Source organism: Pan paniscus, chromosome 16, assembly GCF_029289425.2.
Source record: "Pan paniscus chromosome 16, NHGRI_mPanPan1-v2.0_pri, whole genome shotgun sequence".
NCBI classification, from domain to species: Eukaryota; Metazoa; Chordata; class Mammalia; order Primates; family Hominidae; genus Pan; species Pan paniscus.
The window spans coordinates 34,889,901-34,914,140 of NC_073265.2; the positions used below are offsets into that span (position 1 = coordinate 34,889,901).

The window sequence follows — 24,240 nt, forward strand, 5'->3', positions numbered from 1 at the left end:
TTTAGGGTCCAGTTTGATCTTCCATTGATTGATTGATTGATTGATTGAGACAGAGTCCCACTCTGTTGCCCAGGCTGGAGTGCAGGGGTGTGATCTCAGCTCACAGCCACCACCACCTCCCAGGTTGAAGCAATTCTTGTGCCTCAGCTTTCACAGTAGCTGGGATTACATGCACGGGATACCACGCCGGCAGGTCCAGCTACTTTTTTTCTAGTTTTTGTAGAGACCAGGTTTCACCATGTTGGCCAGGCTGTTCTGAAACTCCTGATCTTAAGTAAGTGACCCACCCATCTCAGCCTCCCTAAAGTTTTGGGATTACAGGCGTGAGCCTCCTTTTTTTTTTTTTTTTTTTTTTTTTTTTTTTGCCTTCTCATTAAGATTGTGTGGCTGGCCGGGCACGGTGGCTCACACCTGTAATCCCAGCATTGTGGGAGGCCGAGGCAGGTGGATCACTTGAGGTCAGGAGTTCAAGACCAGTCTGGCCAACATGATGAAACCCCATTTCTACTAATAATACAAACTTAGGTAGGTGTGGTGGCAGGCACCTGTAATCCCAGCTACTCGTGGGGGCCGGAGACAGGAAAATTGCTTGAACCTGGGAGGTGGAGGTTGCAGTGAGCCGAGATCCAGCCTGGGCGACAGAGCAAGATTCCGCCTCAAAAAAAAAAAGAAAAAAGAAAGATTGTGTGGCTGTTGCTTCCTTCAATTGTATCTTTCTCTGCTTGTTGCTATAAACTTGGTTTAGGTCAATGTCAGAAATTACTGTTGGTTCCTAAGTGAAGTTTTCTGATGCCACTTCTAACATCAAATATATGTTCTCTTTTTCAATACCAATCAATACCAACTAGGTGCCCAATAATTCAATTCAATTGTGGCATTAGCTCCCGGAGTTAGTGGAGGCCCCGTAGTTTAAAGCTCAGTCCCACAAGACTGCCCTCACTTCAGACGCCAGCCAGGCAGGGCATCTGCTGCTGGCCCCAAGGGGACCCACACCTGTGTCTAGCTGACTACAAATTCCAAGGCTCCCATGATCCATCCTCCTCAGGTTCTATAATCAGCTAGAACTACTCAAAGAACTCAGGGGAACACTCTACCTCAGTTTACTGGTTTAGTATAAGGGATACAGCTCAGGAATGGCCATGTGGAAGAGACATACGGGGCAAGGTAGCAGGGTGGTGCGGAGCTTACAGGCCCTCTCCGGTCACACCACCATCCAGCACATCAGTGAGTTCACCAACCCAGAAGCTCTTGTCTTGTTATAGAGCTCAATTTCCAGCCCCATTCTCCCTCCCAAGGTTGGAGGTGGGGCTGAGAGTTCCAACCCTCTAATCGTAGTCACATGTTTGGTTTTTCTGGTGACCAGCCCCCTCCTGAAGCCATCTAGGGATCCCACCTTGAGTCACCTTACTAGCATAAACTCAGGGACTCATTATGAAAAACAAATGACACTTCCATCACTCAGGTAATCCCAAGGGTTTTAGGAACTTGGAGCTGGGAACCAGGAACAAAGACAGAATATGTTTTATATTACACCATGGTTTAAAAGTGGCATTTAGGCTGGGTGGGGTGGTTTATGCCTGTAATCCCAGCACTTTGGACGGCAAGGCGGGCAGATTACATGAGGCCAGCCTGGCTAACATGGTGAAACCCTGTGTCAACTAAAAATACCAAAATTAGCCAGGCATGGTGGTTTGTGCCTGTAATCCCAGCTACTCAGGAGGCTGAAATGGGGAAATCGCTTGAACTGAGGAAGTGGAAGTTGCAGTGAGCCGAGATCTCCCCACTGTACTCCAGCCTGGGTGACAGAGCGAGACTCAAAAAAAAAAAAAAAAAAAAAAAAGTGGCATTAAAAAATTATGATTCTGCATTATTGCCCTGGTTTGTTTCTGGTCTTTGACATTGCATCATGCTCCACCTTCTCCATAGGCAGGGTTGGATTATGGTTCTGGGTTTTCTGATTTGGAAGTTTAGGTGATGTTACATTGTTAGAATTAGAAAGTAATTGAGATTTTTGGGCATTTTGAAACTTGGACATTTCTTATAACACATTCTTTTGTGTTTGTGAAGTTGTTTCTTATAGTTGGAAAGTGAAATTTGACTGCAAAGGCCAGGACATTCTGCTTCGTGACTATTAATGATGTCAATAAATCTGATTCAGAGGACTTTTTATTTATAAATACTGAATCCAGGAATAGGCTATGGATAATTAATGAAATAAAGCAGAAGTAGCCTTCTTGGCTGAGTGAGGGAAATATTTGTGTAAATTTTCAAGAGAGGAACCGTGAAGTATTAGACTGGAAGGGAGCTAGTGAAGTGGCTACATTGACTGGCGTGTATACCCATGGTTTATCATGTTGCGCCAGGAAAATTTAGGACACGGACACACACAAGGAGTTTCGGAGTGGAGGTTTAATAGACAGGAGAAAAGAGAAAGAAAAACAACTCTCTCTATTGAGAGAGAGGGGTCTTCTGAGTGGAAAGACGCGGCCGGTGGTGGTTATGTCAGATTTTATAGTCAGGTTGGTGGAGGCGGTGTCTGATTTACATAGGGCTCACAGATTGGTTTGATCAGGTATGACGTTTACATAGCGCATCAGGAAGGCTGGCCTCCCCACCCTCATCTTATTATGCAAATGAACTTTCCCCTTAGTTGGGGCCATCTTGTCTGCTCCTTACTGTACACATGGCTGACAAAGCAAAGGGAAAATGGAGCCGCCATCTTGAATATGATTGCCAGCATCTATGTCTGCAGCTCGATTTTACAGGCTGCTCTTTGTTAGACAGGAAAATGATTTGGGGCTGCTTTTCATTAAAAGGAAAACCTTACCGAGGACTTCCGTACCCTCACTATCTGCCTAAGTAAATTTTTCTTAACTCTTGTATCACTTGGAGGCCAAATAACCTCAGACAGGGTGGCTGGAAACCAGAAACTTAGCCAGGCCTCCTCCTAGATTGCTCCTCCTGCCCCTGCCCCATGGGGCGCTTCCTATGGGGCTTTTTCCATGGAGATAGATATAGTGTCAGGACCATGAAAAACATGATTTTTCTTTTCTGGAAAGTGAGAAGTTTTGCTGTGATTCTATCATTCTGTGGACATTTAGCAAGAAAAGCAGGATGTGATGACTGGGTACACACCATAAAATATCTTCTTCCTTCCGTATGAAACATCAATATCTTTCTTCTTCTCTTCAATCTAAAAAAAATCTATTTGAGTAATTTTTAAAATTTAAAATGTACAGTGTATTAAAGAAAATTTGTGAAAAGTACATACAAAGAAGAGGAAAAATAATTATAATCATTAAAACCATTGCTAATATTTAGGTATCAGTACCATGAAAAATGGTTTCCCTTTTCTGGGAAGTTGTAGAAAGTATATCTTTTTTTTTTTTTCTTTTTGAGACAGAGTCTCACTCTGTTGCCCAGGCTGGAGTGCAGTGGTGCAATCTTGGCTTACTGCAACCTTCGCCTCCTGGGTTCAAGTGATTCCCCTGCCTCAGCCTCCCCAGTAGCTGGGACTACAGGTGTACACCACCATGCCCAGCTAATTTTTTTCTGTATTTTAGTAGAGACGGGGTTTCACCATGTTGGCCAGGATGGTCTCGATCTCCTGATCTTGTGATCCACCCGCCTTGGCCTCCCAAAGTGCTAGGATTACAGGCGTGAGCCACCGTGCCTGGCCTTTTTTCCCCCCCTCCCCCCGTTTAACATTATCACACAAGCATTGTTTTGTTGCTGTTGAGACATATTGTTCTAAAGATCATAGAGATAGTATGGTGTAGTGGTTTAAAGTAGAGGCTCTGACACCAAAATACCTGGGTACAAATCACAGTCCACCCATGGGCTATATAACTTTGAGAGTCACTTAACTGCTATCTGCCTTAGTTTTACCATCTGTTAAATGGTAATGATGGTGGTAGCCAACTCACAAGTTAAATGCTTATGTAAAGGACTTTGTAAATGTTAATTATCATCTAAAGGAAGATTTTATTAATATTAATTTTATTTATTTATTTTGAGACAGGGTCTCCCTCTCTTCCCAGGCTGGAGTACAGTGGTGAAATCACAGATCACTGTGGCCTTCACCTCCAGGGCTTGAGTGATCCTTCCACTTCAGCCTTGGTAGTAGCTGGATGCACCACCATGCCTGGCTAATTTTTTTTTTTTTTTAAATAGAGTTGGGGTTTCCCCATGTTTTCCATGCTAGTCTCAAACTCCTGGGCTTAGGTGATCCCCCTCGCTCAGCCTCCTAAAGTGCTGGGATTACAGGTGTGAGCCACCATGCCCAGCCAATATTAATGTATGTGTATAGTAGAGACTTTTATAAAATACATAAAGGCAGAAGAAATCAAAATCACTCATTATTCTAAAACCCAGAGAAAACCACTTGCCAGTGTTAAAATTTTGGCTTTGTTTTTTCTAATATATTTTCTCTTACATAGCTGAGAGAATATTGCATTTCTAATTTGTATCCTGATCATGATGTAAACATTTTTTATTTATTTTATTTTATTGTTTTTTTCAGACAGAGTCTCACTCTGTCACCCAGGTTGGAGTGCAGTGGCATGATCTCAGCTCACTGCAACCTCTGCCTCCTGGGTTCAAGCAATTCTCATGGCTCAGCCTCCCTAGTAGCTGGGATTACAGGCACACACCACCATGCCTGGCTAAAAATTTTTGTATTTTTAGTAGAGACAGGGTTTCACCATGTTGGCCAGGGTGGTCTTGAACTGCTGACCTCAGGTGATCCACCTGCCTTGGCCTCCCAAAGTGCTGGGATTACCGGTGTGAACCACCACGCCTGGTCTATATATTGTTTATGAACATAATTTTAAAAGACTACAGAAATCATCTTGTGTTCCATATTTTAGTTAACCTTTCCCCAGTGTTTTGATATTTGCATTGCTCTCTACCCCCATATTAAAGTGGTGACCTGAGCCTTCCCTGGCACGTGTGGAGCCTGCATTTTTTTTTTTCTGTCCCCAGGACGTAATTAGCCCTAATCCACAAACCAATTAGCAGAGGGGTGACCAGATTATGAATACATTTGTGAAACATGTCTTTGTAGTGGTTTTTCTTCTTCAGTATTAGAGGTTATTTCCTTAGATTAGATTCCTAGAAATGGAAATGCAGGGTCAAAGGGTAAGTTTCCAGAAGGGTTTTATTGACTCTAGACTCCTGGAAACACTGTATGAGCCTGTCCTACTTACCGTGGGCCTCCAAATCCCCTTCCTACAGCTCTAGGTTGCTTCTCAGATCTGAAATATTGAAGAAGTTGTCGGGGCACCAGAACTCTGGAATTAAGTTAATCTTAACAGCCCCTCAGCTCCTCTTTCCCATTCCCTATTATTTTTCCCCCTCTCCAAGGCCTTTCTTTCTTTTTGTAGCTCCTCTGTCCTGCCAGCTTTCTCTAATCCCCTTGTGCAGGCTTCCTCTTCTCCAGTTGGGAGGATGGAAATGATATAATTAAGTCATTTTATTAAGAAGTTAGTAACCTTAGCAGCTAGAAGTGTTAGTCCCCAGCTGGACACTTGCATTTTAATAAAGGGTTCTTGGAGCAGTGTTGAACCCTAAGAACTGGACTTGACGGTAGGATTTGGGGCACTGTCATACCCAGGGAGGGAGATATCATGAGCCGGGGCCACTCAAGGTTTACAAGTGGATGGAGTCCTGGATGTCAGGCCAGCTTTGTGCGTGGGGTAAAGCAAAGGTCAGTCTTTGAGAAGGCTTAAATTCCTCTCTGCCAAAGCACTAACTGCTCAGAGTAGAAACAGGTTTTCTTAAAGGTAAAGTGAGTCTCTCGGAGGAACTATTAAGGAGAAATTGTTTACTGAATTGGATGTAATAAAAGACTAGTCAGCAGCATGTGCAGATTCCTTCCATAAAATATAACTTTATGATACCAGGCAGGGCTCCTTTTATGGCTTTCTAAAATCATTTGGTTGAAATTGCTAGAGGTGTGGAGGGCCTTCACTTGTGTGTCTGTAGCCAGTGATTTGATTACATTATATTTCCCTGGGCAAGCAGAGCCAGGAGGCCTCTGGATGGGGGCTGAGGCCTTGATTGCCCTGGTGGGTACTCTGAGTTGCAGAAGGTGGGTTTCTTGCTAGACGGTTTCTGTTTCAACAAGGTCTCAGGTGCCTTTTACTGCAAGGAATGTTGTAGGTCTCTAATTGTGGACTCGTATATCAGTTTTAATGGACTGAAAATCCACAGAAAGCACTGGGGAGTGTGCCTCCGTGGAGAATGGGCCAACAGCTGGATACAACCAGATGGTGCCCTAGATCTTACGGATGGACAAGGATGGGTACAGACAGGTTATTAGGAAGGACTTAAAGAGTTGGGGAACCTGGTTCAAACAAAGTCCTCGATAGCCTGAACGTAGGAGGAAGGGGAGAAATGGTAAGTGTAGTCAATTGATAGCTACCAATTGGGTGCTCTCAGGAGACCTTGGGACTATAGCCAGTGGGGAAAGTGGTCTTGAGAGATGATGGGGACCAGCTGGAGCGGGCCAGACACCGGCCTCCCTTCCTCCTGGAAAGAAAACGCTTCAGTCCCATGATGGTTTCTACCTTGGCACTCACAGCCCTGTCTCTTCCCTTCCAGCCTGATCCTGCCTGAAGATGGTGCCACTGGTGGCTGTGGTATCAGGGCCCCGTGCCCAGCTCTTTGCCTGCCTGCTCAGGCTGGGCACTCAGCAGGTCGGCCCCCTTCAGCTGCACACCGGGGCCAGCCATGCGGCCAGGAACCATTATGAGGTGCTGGTGCTGGGTGGGGGCAGTGGCGGAATCACCATGGCTGCCCGCATGAAGAGGAAAGTGGGTGCAGAGAATGTGGCCATTGTTGAGCCCAGTGAGGTAAGCCTCCCCTTTTGAGGGCCTGGGTGTGTGTGTACGTGTGTGTGTGTGAGTGTGTGTGTGTGTTCTGGGGTTGGGTATGACTATCAAGCAATGGGTCTTCATATGTCCAGGTTAGGGCTTCTCCTGGGCACAGAAAGCAGCCTATCCAGGAGGACTGGGAGGAAGTGGAGGGAAAGAGAGAGGGAGGACAGATTTCTTGGCTTTTAGTGTTCTCCTCTGTATTAGTTTCTTAGGGCTGCCATAACAAATTACTGCAAATTGGGTGGCTTAAAACAACAGACATCTATTCCCTCACAGTTCTGGAGGCTCGAAGCCTGAAACCAAGCTATGGGCAAGGCCATGCGCCCTCTGCAGCCTGGGTGAGAGGGATGGGCAGGTGGCTTTGTCTCATGCCTCTCTCCCAGCTTCTGGTGGTTACCCTGAAATCCTTGCCACTCTCTGGCTTGCAGCTGTGCCACTCCTTTCTCTGCCTCCATCTTCACAGAATGTTCTCTGTGTGTCTCTGTGTCCCTGTGTCTTCACATGACCCTTTTATAAAGCCACCATTCATTGGATTTATGGCATACTCTATTCAAGAATGACCTCATCTTAATTTGATTACATTTGCAAAGACCCTATTTCCAAATAAGGTTACATTCCCAGGTACTGGGGTTAGAACGTCAACATCCTTCTTTGAGAGAGATACAATTCAACCCATGACACTCTCCCAGTGCCAACCTCCTGCCCAGAGGAAAATCAATGGCCACTGCACTTGCCTATCTGTTCCTGTCTGGAGAAGGGATGATGAGTTGGGGAGCAGGAAGGCCTCTGGAAAGCTGTCAGTGGGCTTAGAAATTGAAATGCAAGGGCAGATTATAAGGGAGAAAAGGTAGCTGACACTAGGAGGGAAGACTGAGTAAGGCGCTGTCTCACAAAAAACATGTTAAGATTGTCCAAAAGCTTCAGAAAAATATTCAAGATTTTTGGTGGTTTGCCTAATGTTTCCTGTGGAACTAGGCATGTACTGGTTGGGAGCTGTATCCTTGGGAGGAAAAAGCAAAATGGATCAGGTGCCTGTTTCAGGGGGAGGACAGGACAAGGAAGACATACTCCTTTTCAAGATTTGTCCCCAGTAGGGAATGATGTTAACCAGGGCCATGATTTGAGAGGAGACTAGGGGGCAGTCTCTATCATTTTCCTTTTTAAAGTGACGTCTGTTCAATTCAGGAACCTCACTTTAAATGACAGTGGTCTGAGAGCTGTGTCAGGTGGCTACTGTTTCTGGTATATGTTGTATTTTAGCTAATGCGTGGGCGGGTCTCCCAGTCGGGCTTCTCTTTGTAAGGAGACTGGCTCTTCTGGGACCTGGGCACAATTCAGGCGGCCAGAATCAAGTTTGTCCTGCCCCGTGAGGAAGTACAGGACAGGAATTTCTGGAAGGAGCTGCCAGAGCCCCAGGCTTGGTACTTTCCCTGCTGAGTCTGGTTTAGTGATAGCTGGAGCTGATGTTCATAGTCTAAAAATAAAATCTGAGCTTGCATTTTTGCTCCTCTTACTGTTCAAGATAGACTGGCCATTGATGAGCTCTCATAAATGGAGACCTCTGTCTTCCTCCCTCTTGGATCACATTATTGGTTGTAGGGAGATTGCAAAGTCATTCCTGGTGTCCTCTTCACCTCTCTGTGGGTTTTGGCAGTGCTGGCCAGCTACTTTGAGGCATTTTGGCAATATTGAGAGCTCTTGGTCCCCAGTCTACTCTAAGTGGATTGGAATTCTTAGAGGCCATTAAACAAATCTGCCCTTTGCCCCTATGTCCAGAACTTTCACAACTAACTTAGATCAAGAATGGGCTGTTGCTGGGCACAGTGGCTCAGGGCTGTAATCCCAGCACTTTGAGAGGCTGAGGAAGGCAGATCACTTGAGGTCAGGAGTTCAAGACCAACCTAGGCAACATGGTGAAATGCCATCTCTACTAAAAATGCAAAAATTAGCCAGGCATGGTGGCACATGCCTGTAGTCCCAGCTACTCAGGAGGCTGAGGCAGAAGAATCGCCTGAACCTGGGAGGTGGAGGTTGCAGTGAGCCGAGATCGTGCCACTGCACTCCAGCCTGGGTGATTGGGGTGACTGGGCAAGACTCTGTCTAAAAAAAAAAAAAAAAAAAAAAAAAAAAAAAAAAAGGACCATCTGAAGCAAGAAAACTCCAGAAGATAGTAGTGAAAGTTTGGGTATGCATTGCATTGTGGAGTAGGATCTGGTACTTATTGTCTTTGGTGTAAAATCTCTGAGTCTCTGAGAAAGTAGAAGGGCTGTTCAGGAAACACAGCCCTCACTGGGCTCGGGAAACACAGTTGAAAGTTAATGAAGTTTAGAGGACCTCTGGAAGGGGCTGTAAACTTTCCAGACTTACCACTGTCTCCACATGCTCCTGAGGAGCCATATCTAGGCTGCTGGGCTTAATTTTTAAAATATTTGTTCACATGAAGTATCCATAATATGTGTGTAGATATGCACGTGCATATAACATGTACATATTAAACACCAAATCAACTTTCAGCAATACATAATGCAGTGGTCACTAAAGATAGTTTATAGCTTTTCTGATGATCTTGGAAGAATTCTTGTGTGGAGTGACTGTCCTTCAGAGCTTACCGTAATAGGAGACGCCTAATAGACGGAGCTAACTTTGTGGAGACTTTTCCATACGATGCTCTAAAGGTCAGGAGGGAGTGATTGAAAGAATCTAGCCCATACTGTTAGCTATGACCCCTTTTGATCAGTGTCAAATTGCAATAAATCTTCAAATACTTTGTTTCTCAGAGACATTTCTACCAGCCAATCTGGACACTGGTGGGTGCTGGTGCCAAACAATTGTCCTCATCTGGTCGTCCCACGGCAAGTGTGATTCCATCTGGTGTAGAATGGATCAAAGCTAGAGTGACTGAGTTTAACCCAGACAAGAACTGCATTCACACAGACGACGACGAGAAGGTAACCACTGGGGCCTTTGGATTTTTTGTTAATCTGACAGCTTGTATTAATATGCAGCCATCTTAAACTGGATAGCCTTGTGTTGAAAGAGCGGTATATATGCATGTGTGTGCATGAACGTATGTGTGTTGAATACTGCACAAGATGGCAGGGTATGTGGTAAGTGGAGGATAGATGGAAGGACAGAGTGATATTGAGTTAATAAACAACTAAGATAAGTATTTGTTGAACACCCACTGTGCACCCTATTGCTTAGTATACTATCTTGCACCTGAATGTTTATCAAACCATTTGTTTATACGTTGCTACATGTTAAAATAGCAAGCACCTTCCTCCTTCTCTTTTTCTGAAGCAATCAGATTTTCTACCGGTCGCCTAGCCTCCCAGAACAATAGGATGCTGGAAAATATCCATCCAGCCACCCTGGGGGGCACTCTGCCAGAACTGTAGGGGAATCCTGTGAGTCTGAGGTTCATGCCAGCGCTAAGGAGAATTGTTGCTGGAGCTTGAGGCTCACAACTGCTCAGCACCTTTTAGAAGTCTCCCACCCTCACCACTCAGGGGTCAAAGCTTTTCAGCAGTGGCCGCCCCATGTTTGACTGAGGTGATAAGAGCAGGATGGTGGAAGGCCTGCTCAGAAGCCATCTGCAGCTTTCTTTTCCCCCACCTGCTGCTGAGCCCAGGGCAGGGGCAGGCAGTGCAGCCACCGTGCTCTGACCTGTTCCAGGCTCCTGTGGTTTTTGGGCTCACAGGGTGTTATTGGTCTTAATCCTCTGCCCCTTCCCCCTTCAACTGGGGACTCTGGCATTTTCACGGAATTGTAGAATCAGAGTTGGGTGAGGATCCTAAAACGTTTTCAAGTCCAACCCTTCCTCCAACAGAGATTCATCTGCTGAGGCATTATTTTTTTTGAGACAGAGTCTCACTTTGTCGCCCAGGCTGGAGTGCAGTGACACAATCTTGGCTCACTGCAACCTCCACCTCCTGGGTTCAAGCGATTCTCCCACCTCAGCCTCCCCAGTAGCTGGGACTACAGGTGCGCATCACCATGCCTGGATAATTTTTGTATTTTTTGGTAGTGACAGGGTTTTACCATGTTGGCCAGGCTGGCTCGAACTCTTGACCTCAAGTGACCCACCTGCCTCAGCCTCCCAAATTGTTGGGATTATAGGGGTGAGCCATTGTGCCCGGCCTGCTGAGGCATTGTTAAGCTTTTTTTGGGTCATGGATCTTTCTGGGTACCAGATGAAAGCCCTCTCTAGAAAAATGCACCTATGTATCAGATTTTGCATTTGCTTTTAGGGAGTTCAGAGATTTTCTGTAGCTTTTCCCTGGACCCTGATCAAGAGTACCTGCTTTGGCTGAGCATGGTGGTTCACACCTGTAATCCCAACACCTTGGGAGGCTGAGGTAGGAAGATCACTTGAGCCCATGAGGTCAAGGCCAGCCTGGGCAACATAGTAAGACCCTGTCTCTACAAAAAAAATTAAGACATTAGCTAGGTGTGGTGGTGTGTGCTGTGGTTCCAGCTACTTGGGAGGCTAAGGTGGGAGGATCACTTGAGCCCAGGAGTTCAAGGCTGTGGTGAGCTGTGATTGCGCCACTGCACTCCATCTTGGGTGACAGAGCTGTCTCCAAAAAATAAAAAAATAAAAAAAACACAAAAAGAAAAAAAGAGTACCTGCTGTATAGCATTTATGATCCTTGGCTTTCTGGCCTCCATTCATTCATTCTACAAATATTTATTAAGCATCTACTATAAGCCAGGTGCAGTTTTAGGCATTAAGGATATGTGAGTGAACAAAAACAGACACAAATTCTTATTGAACTGGATATTATATTCTAGTCAGGGAGAACATACAATCAACATAGACATGATAAGTAAATTATATAGTATGTTAGAATATGATGGTTATTCATGAAAAAAAAATAGAGCTGATTTGGAGCTAATTGGTATTGGGGCACGTGGAGGTGGGGGATTGAATTTAAAATAGGTTAGTATTTACATAGTCCATGGCCAAGGAGTTCTCTGATAAGTTAACTCTTCATTTTTTTAGACACGTGGGTTATATGAAAGTTCTGTCTTCACTGAGCCAGAATCCACCTTCCTGTAACTTTTTTTGTATTCTTTCTTGGACACCCAGGATGTTATTGTTTTTAATACACTTAATACCTTTCTTAATACTTTTATTCCTTGTTTTGTCCTGTTGTGTATGAGAGAAGAATGTCTTCTCTCTTTTCTGTGGAGAAACCCTTCAGCTATTTGAAGATGGCTCTTATGTTTTATGTAAATTTTCTCTAGGTAGATGTGTCCCCCCATCCTCATGTCCCTCAATTCTTCCTCACATTTCATGGTTTCCAGTCCCCCCAGCCCCCTCTTTATTCTGCTTTAAACACCATCTGGCTTGTTAGTGCCCCATGAAAGAGGTGCCTGGAAAGAAGGCAACTTTACAGAACAGCCCAGAATAGCGTGGAGCCATTCTCTCCCATGATCTCATGCTGCATAAGTTAGCATTTGCCTTTTTCGTGACAGTTACCACGGTGCTGATTCATGCTGGGCTTGAGGTCGGTGCAAATTGCTGGGCCCTTTTCACATGACCCACGATCAAGTCAGGCTTCCCCCATCCTGAAAAAGTATAGTTGTTATTGATTTTACCTAAAGGCAGAAATGAATATATATAAGCAAATACCTATATGTATATATATTTATTTTAATTAAAATTTTTATATATGGCTTTTGTCCTGTTAATAGTTCAGAACTTTCTTATTTTTCTCAGTGTCTCCAGGAGATCGGACTGAATTACTCTCAAGATTGTTCTCAATCACAAGGTTGAGCTTGGTGGCTCTTTTACCTTGCCAGTCTCCTGAACAAAGGGCCAGGAGACCTCTCTCATATCACACACAGCATCTCTTTGGTACAGCAGGGCCTGCCTCATTGTTTGGACCCCTTCAAGCTGCAGGAAGAGCTTTAGAGCCTTCTGTGGTTGGGTTCATGCTCATCTCAAGGACCATATACTTTACTCATCTCTTGGGAATGACAGGCACTACTAGGTGTTCTCACTGCTGAGTCCTACCTATTACTCCTAAGGCTAGACACTTAGGAAAGCTGTAGTGTCTTGTTTTAGGGCAGAGAAGTTGGTGCAATGTAGTGGGACTTTCTTCCAAGATTTTATGAAGCAAAATGACTTCATAGCCAGATATCAGAAATACACGTGACATCTCATGTGAGAAATCATCCTGCTGGTTTTAATTCATCCTCCCAACACATCTGGGTCTTTTGGATTTATGACTCTGTCAATCCATTAGCAATTTTTCCTATCTGTTATTCACAGGTGGTTTCATATAAGTTCAAGGTTTTAATTCTGTAACATGTCACTAGAGAGCTTTTTTAGATTGCGCAAAATTAGTCAACATTCTTTAGCAAATATTATTCAAGTGACCAAATCATTCCATTCTGTCTTTTTTTTTTTTTTTTTTTTTTTTTTTTTTTTTTTTTTTTTTGGAGACAGAGTCTCACTTTGTTGTCCAGGCTGGAGTGCAGTGGTGTGATCTTGGCTCACTGCAACCTCTGCCTCCCAGGTTCAAGTGATTCTCCTGCCTCAGCCTCCCGAGTAGCTGGGATTACAGGCATGTGCCACCACGCCCAGCTAATTTTTGTGTTTTTAGTAGAGACAGGGTTTTGCCATGTTGGCCAGGCTGGTCTCAAACTCCTGACCTCAGATGATCTGCCCACCTCGGCCTCCCAAAGTGTTGGGATTACAGGCATGAGCCACCATGCCCAGCCCATTCCATTCTTCGTTTACACTTTCCCACCTTATTGGTGAAAGACTGAGCTGAAGGCACTGTTGAAACCCAGACTCAGTGTGTCTCTGATTCTTCCCTGATCCAGGGGTGTGTTTGTCTGAAACACATCTCAAGGCCCTGTGTAGACTGGTCCTTGCTCCTTCTCCAGGCTTAACCTGGTTCTATTCTCTCCTTGTTCCTGCTCCTGCCATACTGGCCTCCTATTTCCTCAAATGCCTCAGCCTTTTTCTTACCCCAGGACATTTGCACATGCTGCTTCCACCTCTATCCCTAGCTAACTGCTACTCATCTTTAGCTTCGATATGACTCCTTCAGGCAAGCCTTCCTTGACTTGCCAGACTAGGTCAGGTTATCCCTTGATGTGCTATCACAGCATTCTGTGATTTAGTAATTATTTGTGTCATTATCTGGTAATGCCTATCTCACTCACTAGATGGAGTTTCTGAAGGGCAGGAAGTGTATCTTTCTTGTCCATTGTTTTATGCCCAGGACCTAGCACAATATCTGGCACATAGAAGGTGCTCAGTAAATATTTGTGAGCAAATTGTGTCTGTTTCTTCATTTGTAAAATAATAATAATAATAATAGTACCTAGATACCTTATGAAGTTGTTGTGAGTGTTAAATGAATGAAACCATATGAAGCACTTAGAACAGCACCTTGCACAGAGTAAATGCTCAATAAATGTTGCTGTTATTTTTAAAAGAATACATAAAAAGGAAAAGGATATATTTATTGAGTATCTACTATATGCCAGCAGTTCTTGATTGCTGATTGAAAGCAGCAGGCTTATCATCTGTGAACCTATGTTGGTGCTCGTTTTCCTCTCCCCTCCCCTCCCCTCCCCTTCCCTCCTCTCCTCTCTCCTCCCCTTCTCTTCCCTCCCCTCCCCTTCTCTCCCCTCCCCTCCTCTCCTCTCCCCTCCTCTCCTCTCCCCTCCCCTCCCCTCCTTTCTCCTCCTCTCCCCTCTCCTTTCCTTTCTCCCATCCCCTCCCCTCTCCTCTCCTTTCTCCCATCCCCTCCCCTCTCCTCTCCTTTCTCCCCTCTCCTCCCCTCTCTTTCTTCCTTCTCCTTCCCCCTCCCTCCCTCCCTCCATCCCTCCCTCCATCCCTCCCTCCATCCCTCCCTTCCTTCCTTCCTTTCTTCCTTCCTTCCTCTCTCCCTCCCTTCCTTCCTTCCTCCCTTCCTCTGTCTCCTTCCTCCCTCCCCTCCCCTTCCCTCCTCTCCCCTCCCCTCCTCTCCCTTCAGCCTTGCTCTGTTGCCCAGGCTGGAGTGCAGTGGTGAGATCACAGCTCACTGCTCCTTGAACTCTTGGGCTCAAGAGTTCTGAGCCGATCTGCCTTAGCCTCCTGAGTAGCTGGGACTACAGGCACACACTACCATGCCCAGCTAATCTTTTAAAAAATTACTATGAAATGTCTATTTAGTAGTTGAGTCTAGAGTTTTGCAAAGGATTAATAGCCTATTTACTAAGGTGTTCGTGTCAGAATTTACGTCTTCTGACCCCTGTGTAATATGAGAATACTTGCAGATATTCAGCCTTCTGGCAAGGTCTACACTGTTGTGCGTAACTGCTCAAAAGTCTTGTCTATAAGCTTTTGCTGTTCCTGGGGGTTTAGGTCATCTGACCTGAAAACTTGAACTCATTCAAAAGGCTTGAGGTTTTCTTCTTGCTTTCTTGCTATGGAGGGTTTATTCTCTCTTAATGATTTTTTCCCCATAATCTTAAGCTGGCATGTTTTTAGTCCTTAGACATAATGAATATTATGCTCTAATAAAATAGAGCGTAATCAATATTATTTGCATCATGCTTGGTGGTGGCCTGCACAAACCAAAAGCTCCTCTTGTTTCCAGTGGTCATATGTTTCACCTGTAGATCATCACTACCAGACCCCATGCTAGCTCTTACCTAATATGCCCGGATTGCTCAACATGGTTTGGCCGGCCATTTAACGGGCCTGGTGCCCTTTCCTACAGAAGATGGAATTTCAATACATCATCTTCCTTTATTTCTTTCTTTCTTTCTTTTTTTTTTTTTTTTGAGATAGAGTCTCTCACTGTCACCCATGCTGGAGTGCAGTGGTGTGATCTTGGCTCACTGCAACCTCCACCTCCTGGATTCAAGCAATTCTTCTGCCTCAGCCTCCCGAGTAGCTGGGACTACAGGCGCCCGCCACCATACCCAGCTAATTTTTTGTATTTTTAGTAGAGACAGGGTTTCACTATGTGGGCCAGGCTGGTCTCAAACTCCTGACCTTGTGATCCACCCGCCTCGGCCTCCCAAAGTGCTGGGATTACAGGCATGAGCCACTGCACTGGCCAAGACATCATCTTTCTATGGATAGGCAAAACATACAGATGAAAATGCTTATACTATCTTCCACTTAGAGAAATTGTACTTTTCACAAGCAACTGAAATCATTCATCTATCCATTCACCCACCAAACATTACAGAGTTCCTCACTTTAATTTAGTGACTGTGCTAGATTCTAGGAATGTAAGGAATAAGACATAACTTTTAACCTCTAGGAGTGGTCAGTGTGCTGGGGAGAACAAGTGCTAGGAAGCCTCATGCAGACTATGCTGTGGAGCTCCTGGGAGGGGCCAGTGGTGAGGGTGATCGTGTCATAATGGGAAAGCCTGCTGTGGAGGTGGCTTTGGGGCTGAAGCTCCCGGATGCCAGGGCAGGGCCTCTTGACTGCACGTTACTTCCCTTGGCTCCTCAGCCAGAGCCAAGCACTCTCAGGTCTTGGAGTCCTCTCTCTCCAACTGCAATTCGCTCGGGTTGCTTGCTCTGCTCCGCCATTTAGTACAGGATCATAGTAATCACCACCTGTTTCTTCTTTCTGGGCTCCTGAGTCTCACTGCAATCATTCTCCAACTCCAGTTTTCTAGGCAAGTTCTTGTACTTTACGGCCACTTTGTTTACACTTTTTGGCCTAAACTTGTCTTCCTCTTTGTCCTAAACCCACATTTCCATCATGCTACTTATGGATACAATACCCATATTTGAAGAAGGGACTTTTTTCATCCCATACAGGTCATTAAATAAGATCAGGTACACTATGTCATAGCCTTTCAATGACCTTGAGATTGCTCAAAAGAGCAATCTCCCAATTACGATATTGGTCCAATCCACATGACAGGTCAGACTTGCTTGGGACTCACATATTACCCAATAGATTTTAGTTTCTTATTTTTAATATACAATATACTAATATATATTTTTATATATATATTATTTATTTATTTATTTATTTTTTTTTTTGAGACAGGGTCTCACTCTATCACCAAGGCTGGAGTGCAGTGGTGTGATCTCTGCTCACTGCAACCTCCACCTCCCAGGCTCAAGCGATTCTCCCACTTCAGCCCCCCTGGGGACTACAGGTGCATGCCACCGCACCTAGGTAATTTTTGTATTTTTTGCAGAGACAGGGTTTTGCCATGTTGCCCAGGCTGGTCTCCTACTCCTGAGCTCAAGTGATCCACCTGCCTCGGCCTCCCAAGGTGCTGGGATGACAGGTGTGAGCCACTGTGCCTGGCCTACCCCATAGATTTTAGACAGTGGATTGTCTTTTAAGATTAGGAAGCCCTTCTCTTACCTCTCAATACGAAAAAGTGTTAATACAAGCACTGTACAAATAATTGTGGCCTCTCACTGTGTAAACACATAGCTGTCTCAAGCTTTCTGGGGCTAGGCAGCTTACAAAATATTTGTGAAGCAGTGAGGTGTGAGGCATAGACGGCAGAGGGCATGATGGGAGTGGACATGCATCCCTCCCTGCCAGTCTGCCCACCTCCCCCAGCCCCAAGACATTCAGATTAAAAAATGGGAACCTGGGCAGGACTCCCAACCTTGTTCTGCTTCGATTTTCTCATCTGTTCTATGGGCTAATAATATTTCCCTGCCTCCCTTAGGCCACATGGAACCACATCTGGGGCCTGAGTCAGTCCTTGAGTTGCTGCTTCTTGAGTCCTGGTCTAAAATAATGTCTTTTTGTGTTGCAGATCTCCTACCGATATCTTATTATTGCTCTCGGAATCCAGCTGGACTATGAGAAGGTACTGTGTGAAACTGTTTCTGTGTTATGCTGGCTTATCTATGCCAGGAGCAAATGCTGCATTTAGTTGCTTTATTATATTCATTTTGACAAGAAAGGGGTTCTAAGAAAATCTCGTCTGGTTTTATTTCTTGGCAGTCCTTTTACAGTTTTAAGGAAGTCTTCTCTAAGATTCTGTCAATAATAACCATATGTTCTAGCTTTAAGCTTTAATTAGAGTTCAGCATGCTCATGCCTTAATGATTAATTCTTGCAAAACAGCAGTTTTCTTTCCACATTTGTAAGAAACATGTCTTTCTATGTGGGACTGAGTTGGCTGTATTGAAGATTACATTCTGCTTTGGAAGTAGGGTTTAGATTATAAATTTTAAAGCAGACTTTAAGGGGTGGAACACCAGCAGTTAGCTCATCTGTTGCTGGAGGGACATTTGGGTTTTGTTGTGTCGATGCTGGGTTTTTAGTGTGAAGTAACCGATGCAATGGAAATGCCACCCAGAAGTTCCTCAGATCCCCCTTTTCAGTGAGCTAGGGAGCCAGATGCAATTTGAAAGTTGTGATATTCAACTTTATTTTTCTAAAACATAGCAGAGTAAATCGGTAAATATTATCATTTCCAGAAGGTTGTTGGGGACTACAGATAAATAGTTGGAGTACAGGAAACATCTGTGCTAACCGGGTAACAAGCTTCAGGAATGTGACCTGGGCAAGGGCCTCAACAGAGTTGGCCCAGTAAGAATCTTTGAAGTGTGTTGAATTGTGTCATGTCCAGGGGAAGGGTAGTGAAAATGTCTTGGGTTGTGTTGTGGGAAAGTTCAGAGAAGCTACAAGTTGTTGTGAATGTTGTAAGATGGTTTTGAGTCATGGTGCCGTGGGTCGTGAGTCTGTTATAATGACAGACAAGCTATGAAGTAGACGATATGGAGAAAGGTGTTTATTACAACTACTTTCAAGGGGGCCATACCTTCCAAAAAGGACCCCACAGTGTTGACCTAGCAAAGGCAATGCGTCTCCATGGTACTGTCTTCCCAAAGCCCCAGTGTCATGTGAGAAGCACTGCAGAGGCCAGTGCTCAGAGTTCATAGCAGCCTCTTGTAGCAAACCAAGTCACAGAGATATTTAAAAGTAGCCATTATTATGGAATCTCTATTACATACCAGGAACCATGGTAGGAATCAAATATTGTTTCTTTTTTCTTTTGAGATGGAGTCTTGTCACCCAGGCTGGAGTGAAGTGGTGTGATCTCAGCTCACTTGCAATTTCCATTTCCCAGGTTAAAGCAATCTCCTGCCTCATCCTCCAGAGTAGCTGGGATTACAGGTGCCCACCACCATGCCCGGCTAATTTTTGTATTTTTTTTAGTAGAGACGGGGTTTCACTGTGTTGGTCAGGCTGGTCTCAAACTCCTGGCCTCAAGTGATCCACCCGCCTCAGCCTCTCAAAGTGCTGGGATTACAGGCGTGAGCCACTGCGCCCAGTCAGGAATCAAAAATTGATTCTTTACAACTACTTGTGAGGGAGGCATTTTTATCTTCACTTAATAGATGAGGAAACTGAGGCTAAGGGAATGTAATAACTTAACCATGGTCACTGTGCTACTTGGGACTCTTTGATTGCAATTTCAAGGAAACTACTCAGGTTGGTGTAAATAAAAATTGGAGATCATTGATGAAAATACTGAGATGTTTCTAGAACACTAGGGCAAGGATGTAGCTGGGCCTCTGGCAGGGCTGGATCTCCACTTTGGGTTCTGTTGGACTCAGGCAGCCTCTCTTTGTCCATCTCTCTTAGCCTCTTTCTCAGGCCAGCTTCACAGGGTCTCTGCAGCAGGCCGTCCTGCCTGCCGGTTTACTCTGTGTGATAGGATAGTCCACGGCTCCCCAGTGCACAGCCTGTTGCTGGAAGCCAAAGGAGGAGTCACATCTCATCTCTTTCCCTGACTCTCCCTTTCCCTCTCTCCCCTCCTCTCTAGCTCTCTCTGCTTCAGAATTCCCAGGGAAGCAACTCTGACTAGATGAGGGGTCAAAACCACCCTTTTTGACACAGGTTTTCCTGAAAGGAGCTTGGTTACCACTTTACGGCAACTTTTCCATCAACGACAGCTTCTTAAAACTAGAGAAAACTAATGAAGGTGATAAGACATCAACGGCTTGTTTCTGCTTGTTTATCTCTTGGATAGTGAGATTTGCTTTGGGAACTAGAAGGTATGGCGGTCCTGTGCGAAGACCCCCAGGCAGGTGGGCAGAGGCCTTGGTGTCTGGTTCTTTAAGATTCTGGGCAGGGCTCCATCCATTCTAGGGGTTAATATTCCCCTGCCTCCCTCAGAGGTACATAGTGAATATCCATTGTTAGCATTGATGTGAAACTTTGAAAACATTTAAATGCAAGGTGATTTTATAATAATAATGATATTATTATTGAGACTGCCAATGTTACTACTATCTAACTGTAACAGGGGTGAACAGTAACAAATAGTTGCTTTTAACATTGAGTGTGATAAGTAATGAACTCAGGCTACTGAGGAGATGAGAGGACTCTGTTTCCTTGAGACCTCAGGGATAAGTGTCTGGAGTGACTTTGGAGGTGGCCCAGAGAATGGGCTGGGGAGGCTCTGAAGGACCAGCCCATCTTGATGACTGTTTCTTGATGATTGAAGTTGAACCTGCTCTTGCTGAGAACTGAGGCTTAAGTCTCTTTAACTCAGTCTGTGACATCTTCATTGCACTCTATGAGCCTTCTAACATTTATAATAGGTGTCCAGTTGATCTTATTGGCAATAATCAGCTAACATTTACAGGACATTTGCCATGTGCATGTGTCCTTTACATGCATGGCCTCATTTGCTTCTGCCTACAACCCTGTGAAGCAGATACCTTATCCCCATTTCACAGATGGTGAACGTTAAGATTCTCAAACCTGAGTGTGCATCTGAATCACCTGGAGGGCTTGTTAAAACACAGATTGCTGGGCCTGCTCCCAGAGTTTCTGATTCAGTAGGTCTAGGGTGGGGCCTGATAATCTGCATTTCTAGCAAGTTCCCAGGTGATGCTTGTGCTGCTGGTCTGAGCACCACACTTGGAGACCTACTGGCTTAGAAGTATTAGGTAATTTACGCAGGGTCACAATGCTAGTAAGTGGAAGAGCCAGGACTCAAACTGGTATGTGGGATCCTAAAGTCCATGTTTTTAGGTACCTGGCTTTAATGCCTTTATCTAGAGTTTGGACTGGTACAACCTGATAAAGAGTGATTTAAGTTTGCTATTCTTGATGATATAAATGGCTCTTGGTCCTGCCAGTTGTTCTTTCCAGTGAGGCAACTGGGTCTCCTAAAAGGAAGGCTGGCTGGCGTCTTGTCCTCACTCCGATGGTGGGAAAAGTTGTATTCAAATTGTATTCTCAAGGCCAGGGAGTTGGAGGGTTCCTCTGAGCTGAGCCCATTCTGCAGTTTGACAGGTGACTACAGGTGCCACAGCTCTGGTCTTAGAACCCTCACTCACCTGCCTGCTCTAGGCATGTGGGTATTGGAGGGTAATGATAGTACTGAAATATTTGAAAGGTTGTAGAAATGGCAAAGAACAAGGACTCTAAAGACATTTGCACTTTTGTTTAAAATAATTTTTGTGTACTTTGTTGCAGATTAAAGGTCTACCTGAAGGTTTTGCTCATCCCAAAATAGGGTCGAATTATTCAGTTGAGACTGTAGAGAAGACATGGAAAGCTCTGCAGGACTTCAAAGAGGGCAATGCCATCTTCACCTTCCCAAATACTCCAGTGAAGTGTGCTGGAGCCCCTCAGAAGATCATGTACTTATCAGAAGCCTACTTCAGGAAGGTATGCTTCCTTTCCGGGGACAGAGATGAGCAGGGCGGACAGTGCTAATTCACTGATTGCAAGAATTCCATTTTATCTCTATCGTAATCCCTTTTTTATCTCTGAATTTTTATTACATGTGTACAAAATTAGTTAACTGGAAGTTTATAAAATATAAAAGAGGAGAAAATCACTCATGATCCAATTGCTTTAATAAAGCTGCAGTTTTCAATTTGACATGGCTTTCCAGCTGTTTTTCTGTATACTTAAATCTGGTTACAGTCATAGCGTACATGAAAAATTTAGCTGTATTATATAATATTATATAGTCTTTGTTACATACTTTTTAAATATGTGTGTAAAAGTCTACTGGATGCCGGGTGTGGTGGCTCTTGCCTGTAATCCCAGCACTTTGGGAGGCCGAGGTGGGCGGGTCACCTGAGGTTAGGAGTTCAAGACCAGCCTGACCAACATGGAGAAATCCCGTCTCTACTAAAAATACAAAAAAAATTAGCTGGGCGTGGTGGTGCATGCCTGTAATTCCAGCTACTCGGGAGGCTGAGACAGGAGAATTGCTCGAACCTGGGAGGCGGAGATTGTGGTAAGCCAAGATTGTGCCATTGCACTCCAGCCTGGGCAACAAGAGCGAAACTCCGTCTTAAAAAAAAGAAAAAAAAAAGTCTACTGGAGAGATATGTTAGAGACTGTTTAAATATTTCCATATAGTGAGACAATTAGTTGCAGATTGTTCATTTTTATCCATAATGCTATCCACTACTTCCACTCAAGTTTAAGGTCATGAATATTTTCTGTCCCTTGGGTATACATTAAAAAAATATGATAGGGAAAATGCCAATTTAAAAAGCAAAAAAATGTTCTCATAGAACTTTAAACCTTCAAGAAAAGAGATATTTGGGCAGGAGGAGACTTTCTCAGCATTCTCCAAATGCTCTCTGTGTAAGAGCAGGTGTCTGCAGCTCAAGTACACCTGGCTTAAGCTTGTAAGGGAAGCTGTTCTTGCCCTCCCTGCTCTTGCCTGGGGTTTGACATTTAGTTTACCAAAGTGCGGTTTGGCTTGAGACAGTGGCAGGATTTCTGGCAGCCCATAGTCGTGTATGGGGACAGATGGGAAGAAGGGTGGGGAAGAACGGGCTGGGGAGTGGTTGAATGTGCTCATGGAGGCTGGGACTGATCAAGACCTTCCCCTGAGCTCTGTAAACTGTGACAACCCTGTGAGGTAGGGAATTAAAGACAGTTCCAGTAATCATTTCTGACTCCAAGAAAGTTCATTCTGGGTCATAAAGGGTTGGCACAGCCTTTTGAGACACTTACCCATTTGAATTCTTCAAATGGTGAGATCCGGGTGAGCAAATCATGAAAGGAGCCGAGCAAAGGAAAGAAGAAGAAACCAGCTGTTTCTTCCGTCCTGGAAACTTCCTTTGTGTAACTCTTTTCTCCCAAGTCTTGGATGGCCTATGAGGAAGGTTCGAGTACCAAAAGATCTTAGGCATTTGGGAGAATATTGGCCTCTCTGATCTTAGGCATTTGGGAGAATATTGGCCTCTCTGAACAATATCAAGAAGGTAGGAACTCAGGGTTTTGTTGTTACTGTTTTTTAGTTTAGTTTTTTTTTTTTTTTTTTTTTTTTGGAGACATAATTTTGCTCTGTCACCCAGGCTGGAGTGCAATGGTGCAATCTCAGCTCACTGCAAACTCCGCTTCCTGGGTTCAAGCCATTCTCCTGCCTCAGCCTCCTGAGTAGCTGGGATTACAGGCGCCTGTCACCACGCCCAGCTAATTTTTATATTTTTGGTAGAGACAGGCTTGTCTCAAACCATGTTGGCCAGGCTGGTCTGGAACTCCTGACGTCAGGTGATCTGCCTGCCTCGGCCTCCCAAAGTACTAGGATTACAGGTGTGAGGTACTGCGCCTGGCTGGTACTCAGTTTTGCTCACTGCTGTTCCCTCAGCACCTAGGACAGTATCTTGCCAACTCTAGAACTTTGTTAAATATTTATTGAGTGAATGAATACATGAATATATGAATAAACATTCCATTCTACTCTATTCTATCTTGACCTGGACCTAACCTTCAGCTCTGGCCTTCAGCTGAACAGTGCCCACCTCAGCCCCCAACTCAAGTGTGTACTTAGTTGTATGTCATGGGCAGAACATAAGGAGGAGGCAGTGGATTGGTCTACCCGTTGCCCTGCCAGGACATAATGGTGGCAAAAGCTAGCAAGGTCCCTGCTGAGGGCTTTAATTCTTGTCTGGATTTAAAAAAAAAAAAAAAGGCAGCTGCAGTCATGCTTTGGTGTTAATGGTTTTCTTATTTTTCTCAGACAGGGAAGCGATCCAAGGCCAATATCATTTTCAACACTTCTCTTGGAGCCATTTTCGGGGTTAAGAAGTATGCAGATGCCCTGCAGGAGATCATCCAGGAGCGGAACCTTACTGTTAACTACAAGAAAAACCTCATTGAAGTCCGAGCCGATAAACAAGAGGCTGTATTTGAGAACCTGGACAAACCAGGAGAGACCCAAGTGATTTCAGTGAGTGGTGAGGCTAAGCTGTCAGCCTGAAGCGTTGTCTGCTGAAACGTGCCATAGATACATGGGGGCTCACACCACCCTATCTGCCATCATTGTGTGCTGGGGAAGACTGGGTGAAATGAGCATCTTAGGGAAGTGTTAGGGCAAGAAGGTAGGCCAAAATGGGTGGGGAAGAGAAAGATGTAAGAGGC

The 24,240-nt window shown here is 44.7% G+C and overlaps 1 protein-coding gene across 9 annotated transcripts in view; it reads left to right on the plus strand.

Annotated features, from left to right (window-relative positions):
- Positions 1–24,240, plus strand: part of SQOR (sulfide quinone oxidoreductase) — a 61,011-nt gene that overhangs the window by 21,188 nt on the left and 15,583 nt on the right. For all 9 annotated transcript variants that reach the window (XR_010109909.1, XM_034938707.3, XM_034938706.3 and 6 more), the window contains 5 exons: positions 6,604–6,854; positions 9,656–9,826; positions 17,639–17,692; positions 21,325–21,519; positions 23,840–24,049. Coding sequence is in view for 8 of the 9 variants with exons in the window: in XM_034938707.3 (XP_034794598.1) it covers positions 6,621–6,854; positions 9,656–9,826; positions 17,639–17,692; positions 21,325–21,519; positions 23,840–24,049 (864 nt within the window). In the remaining variant the exon portion in view is untranslated. The remainder of the gene's footprint in view (positions 1–6,603; positions 6,855–9,655; positions 9,827–17,638; positions 17,693–21,324; positions 21,520–23,839; positions 24,050–24,240) is intronic.